The following is a 5485-nucleotide window of genomic DNA, read 5'->3' on the forward strand; positions in this document are numbered from 1 at the left end:
CTTGTGTCTGTTAATTCCAGAAATTACAATTTGAAACAGGCCTTTCATGTATTTGAGCCCCAGGACAGGAGGTATAATCAAATTAATGTCCTCTCCTTAACTTAAAAACATCTGCAGAATAGTGGTAGGCTTAGTAGGTTAAAAAGACCAGCTAGAAAGTAAATATATTTGTTTCTGAAACTATATACAGCATCAAATTTGATAACCTGCCCCATTCTACTACCCAACATTTGCTCTCTCGTTTAATTCCCCTGAAATATTTGAAACATACTGCAGTCTATAATGAATTAATTTGAGTTAGACACAACACACACACACACGTGCACACACACACATGCACACATGCATGTGCGCACACACACACACACACACACACACACACACAAGCAGTTCATTAAAAATGTGGAAACTTTTAATCTAATTTAGACTTCCTGTACAAACGTACTCTCACAGCTTTTTCAGGCTCCCTTGGTTTTGAATGAGTAACTGTTAATGCATCACTGTTATTATAAGTCAATAGGATAAACATATATATGTAATGACAAAAAGAGAAATAATGGAAAATATAAAGCACTGGAGTGGAATTGGGTTAATAAATTAATCAAAGACATTTTTTCAAAAGTAATGACATAATTTGTCGCTAATATAATAAAGGCCTTGTATTTCCAGAAAGTCAAAATTCCACAGTATTCAATATTTGCCTTAATCACAGTTTGCTCTCTGTCTGGCACTGATTTTTCTAGATGTCGCTTTTACAGCATGCTACAGTTTCTTGAGATGTTTCTTTATGTTTCACCTTTTCCTTTTTCAAATGTCCCCAGAGACATTGAGTGGGATTGAGGACAAGTAACTGTGAGAGGAAAGCCATGCAAATCAGGTCTGTGTGCTCTTCTTGGACTTCAAATATGCACAGTATAGTATGTTTAGGGTTGTTATCCAGTGAAACCTCCACAGGACTTTCAGCCAGAAGGGATGGGTAGAATGGTAGTTTCAGAACAGGCAAAACATCCCTACATTTAAATGTTTCCGCCATGCACTGTGTTGAACTGTAGGCTTTATGCACCTTTTACTGTCTTCAGCAGTCCTCATATAAACTGTCACAGCAACTGCAAAGTTAAAACTTTGATTCATCTGTAAACAACAATCTCTCCAGGTTTTGTTTGCTCTGTGTCAAATGTTTAGACTGCTCCTCTTCTATTAAGGCTGTAGTTTGGCAATATTGTGCAATATTGTGGTCTCGTAAAGATGTTAGTTTGGTCTTCACATGGTGCGGTCACTTTAGGTCTGTCTGGTCTTCCACTGGATGAAAATGGACCTAGTCCAGCGCGCATTACACTGTCCCCTTGGAAATTTATATTTTAGTTGGACCTGGGATAGCTGTGCTAGACTCAAGATAATAAATTGGCCCCAAGTCGCACACTCAACTCTTTTGAAACTGTTACTAACAAATAGAAAATATTTTTTTCAAAAGAAAGGCCTTTCCTTAAGTTAAAGCAGCAGCAGCAGTGTTTATGTTAAGTTAGTCAATATCTGGAATTTGTTGTTAAAAAAAAAAAAAAAAAAGTTTATGGAGCATATGTGATATATGGTGTGTGATATGGTGAGAAAACCTTATATTAATATATTTCTGTTTCATCCAAACACTTGTGAAAGATGAAAAACGTGTATCAGTTCTAAATAATATTTTCTTTTTTAATCTGTTGCTCTTGTTGTTTTAACCTCTTTATTTCAGATATACATCCTTCACGTGATTCTTTGGCTTGAGAGCTCTGTTAGAGCATGTGGGCTGCATGCCTGGTTCTCTGGTGATAACCATGGCAAACACAAACTTGTGACAAATTCATCCTTTTGTTTATTTCAGCCCATATAAAGGAATTACAAAACATGACACAGTTGTCATACAATTAACTTTAATATAAGGTAAGATTTTGAAATATTATGCAGCACACTCACACACACACACATCAGAGAACACAAGCATTTCAGTTTTGCAATATTCATTATTACACCACACGCACGCGTGCTCGCGCACGCACGCACACACGCACACACAGACACACACAATAAAATAAAAATACAATAAAAAATAAAGCGAATTGTACTTGAATTATATTTGATGATCCTATCTATTTAAAACATGAAACACACACAGACACACACACAAACACACACACACACACAGACACAAACAATGAAGACTCATCTTGTAAAATACCCATGGGCTCTTCATTAATTATTTTATTTTACGGTACACTGTATTGTATTGATTATATTTTACTGTATTGAACTGCATTGTACTGTTGGTGTCGTTTATCTACTGACATGTGTCCTTACTGGTTTTTAAATTGACATCTGGACCAAGAGAAATTCCTTGTACAGGCCGTATAAAATTCTGAATCTTCATTCATGAATATATTTGCATTAGATTGCATATCACACACTGCATTGTAAGATACGGCAAAATATAAAGGTAGATACTTTTGTGGGATAAAGGAACACATGAAATAAACATTGAACAATGGCACTGAACTTTTTCCCAAACAAATTCACAGAAGTCTTTACAAGTACTGTAGTGCGTTTTGTGCATTAAGTAAATGATTAAGTTGTAGGCAAAAAGTAACGACATAAATGTATATAATCTTAATCCACACACTCTCTGAAACCAGCCCAAAGAGTCAGTTCTTCCAGATGTATAGGCAGGTGATTTTTCATATAGGCCACTGAAACACTCATGGTTTTCCTTTAGGCTCTCTTAGGCTCTTACTCATTTCTTTCTTTCTTTTTTAAATTCGGTACTGTTTACGCACTTTAGGAAACCATACAAAATCTTTCACAAGCCCTCTTCACAGGTCTTTAATAGCATGTTACCTGAAAGGTCGATAATTTAATTTAGTCTTTTCTGAACTCTAGGTAGCCCACCCATATCAGTGTGCCACAACATAGGCCCATCCAATAGTCCTGACACTCTGGTCCACATCCCTGTCACCTGATTCAAGCTCCCATTCTCATTTCTACTACATTCTCTTTTCTTCACACCAAACTTTGTTTAAATGTATCATCTCTATCCATCTATTTCCACCCACCATCAGTCATTCGCCTTGAGAAAAGAAGGCTTCTCAGCACTAGAAGCTCTTGCAGTTGGCCTACGGATGGTGAGGAACCAAGTTACCCTATAGGATGTCCGAGGTTATTCAAAAGACACTCATGTCAGCTGGAATGAGTAGCCAGGGGAAATAACTCAAGTTTTTCCCCAGATATGGGATAAAATTCCCATTCAGATACAAGCCAAACGTTCATCTTGAGGGGGGTTTACACAGTTCATTATCTAGTGCAATAACTTGATACACATCCAAATGTGGATTGTGGCACAATGTGCATGTCAGAGTGTTCAAGCTTTGAGAATAAATGTATTTAAATGAGCAGAACCAATACAGTCACGGAGGCACAATGCAAACTTATTCATATGAAAAAGACACTCTTATGATTTGAGTGAAATTCTGTTGGGTGTTTCTAGCACTGGGTCACTGCATTTTGTGGAAAAAATCTTTCAAGTCAATACATAGTGGTGGCAGAGTTGTTTTCCTCCACTTGTTTAAAAGAAAATAAGCTGGAAAGAGTCAACAGACAAATATGCTGAGGTGCGTGTTTTAGCCTACGTTGGCAGGTACTTGTGCGTAGAGCGCGTTTACATGCGCGGTACTGAGTGTAATGCACCTCATTTTAAAACTGCAAATAAGAGTTACATTATGGGGATAATCACAAAAATGGGATACATTAATATGTATGATTTAAAAACCACAACTGGATGTGTAAATGTATTAAAATATTTGGATAGAGGCTACATTTGCTTTTGCGCACGTGGGCATATGGACATCGTCAGCCGGTACAGGAGTGCTTTACAGCTTCTGACACAATACGCATTCAGGAAGAAAATGTTGACATCGCTGATAACCTTCTCCACCGTCTGTTCTTCCTGAATGTGCATGATGTCACATACCGAGGCACCACGAGCACAGAACCAGCTCCTTCAGGGTTTTACGCAGCTCCTGGCTCCGGTAGGCGTAAATGAGCGGGTCGATCAGTGAGTTACAGATGATGAGAATGAGGAAAAGGTTGAAGTTTCTGAAGAAACAGTTGCAGAACGGGCTTGTGGGGCAAGTGAGGATGAGGATGAGGTGGAGGAAGAAAGGGCCCCAACATAGAATGAAGACTCCGAGCAAGATGGTGAGAGTAATGGCTCCCTTCATGCTTGTGGCTTGCCGGCGACTCTTGTGGAAGGCCATGATCCGCCGGGAATGCACGTGTGCCAGGATGAACATGTGCAGGTAGAGCACAGCAGTAAACACGAGCGTGATACAGAAGAAGGTCACGAGGCAGACGATGACAGCGTTGTCGGTATGGTAAACGATGAAGAGGGTGCTGGAGGTGATGCTGGCCAGCCACACCAGCACGATGATGGCCACTGCGCGCTGTGTGGTCATGATGCTGTGATACCGCAGTGCGTAAAATATGGTGATGTAGCGATCCGCCGCTATGGTGCACAGGAAGGAGAGCGAGGACATGACGGAGCTGCAGATCATGACATCGATGACGTTGTCCAGGTGGCGCAGCATGCCTGGGTACACATCCAGTAGGCCGTGGTCGTTGAGAAGCATGAATATTGTTTCCACCACATTGCTGACACTGACCAGCATGTCGGACACGGCCAGGCAGCAGATGAAGTAGTACATGGGCGAGTGCAGGTTGCGGTTCTTAATGATCGCCAATATCACAAGGATGTTTTCCACCAGGCTAATGAGCCCCAGGGTCAGGAAAAGCTCCTGGGGGATGCGGATCTGCAAGCACTCCACTGAGTTTGGTTCTCCAGTGGTGGAATTCGTCTCGTTCTCCCCCAAGTACATGGTCAGGGGGCCTGGCTCCATACGGTGCATGGGGAAGTTAGGATGGGACCTGTTGTCCATGTCTGTTATTGGCTTGCAGTGGATCGCTCGCTGGTTTCTTGGACGGCTGAAAGAGAATAATTTTTTTCCTTGTAGTTTGCAGTCACTTGACGTTACCCTACAGTCGGGCGTAAAAAGAAAGAAAGAAAAAAAAATCGAATAGAAATTGGCCTCACAGCAGCTGTCCAGTTACTTGATCCCACTAACACGCTGGCCCATGCGAAAAGTGCTTGAAATGTCCATGACACGTTACATTAACAGTCATTTGGATGATTACAAATCAAGCCAGCCACTGGAGAAATTCAGCAACTAACTAAGCAGCGGCATAACTTTCCAGATATCGTAGACTTGATTTAAACACACCAACACAGTCCGGAGAGTTGCTCCCTTCAAGCGCGCCTCCTCACTCCAGAGCCGCTCCTCGCCTGCCAGCGCAGCTCATCCCACCACAGAGATCCAGACAAATATTCTTCTTTATTAAAGCACCGCTGCCAAAATTGTACAGGCAATCTTTTGAATCCTTAAGTGCGACTATACCATCCTGC

The 5485-nt window shown here is 41.0% G+C and overlaps 1 protein-coding gene across 1 annotated transcript; it reads right to left on the bottom strand.

Moving 5' to 3' along the window:
• Positions 1 to 3113: 3113 nt before the first annotated feature.
• mc1r (melanocortin 1 receptor) lies at positions 3114 to 4967 on the bottom strand. Its single transcript, XM_030047973.1, has one exon. The coding sequence runs from the start codon at positions 4959 to 4961 to the stop codon at positions 3990 to 3992; it is 972 nt and encodes a 323-aa protein (XP_029903833.1). The 5' UTR covers positions 4962 to 4967; the 3' UTR covers positions 3114 to 3989.
• Between the last annotated feature and the right edge of the window lie 518 nt (positions 4968 to 5485).

The sequence above is a fragment of the Myripristis murdjan genome, chromosome 3 (genome assembly GCF_902150065.1).
Source record: "Myripristis murdjan chromosome 3, fMyrMur1.1, whole genome shotgun sequence".
Lineage (NCBI taxonomy): Eukaryota > Metazoa > Chordata > Actinopteri > Holocentriformes > Holocentridae > Myripristis > Myripristis murdjan.

Bases quoted from the DNA above. Each gene is read 5' to 3' on its own strand.
- mc1r (XM_030047973.1), bottom strand. From the start codon at position 4,961: ATGGACAACAGGTCCCATCCTAACTTCCCCATGCACCGTATGGAGCCA.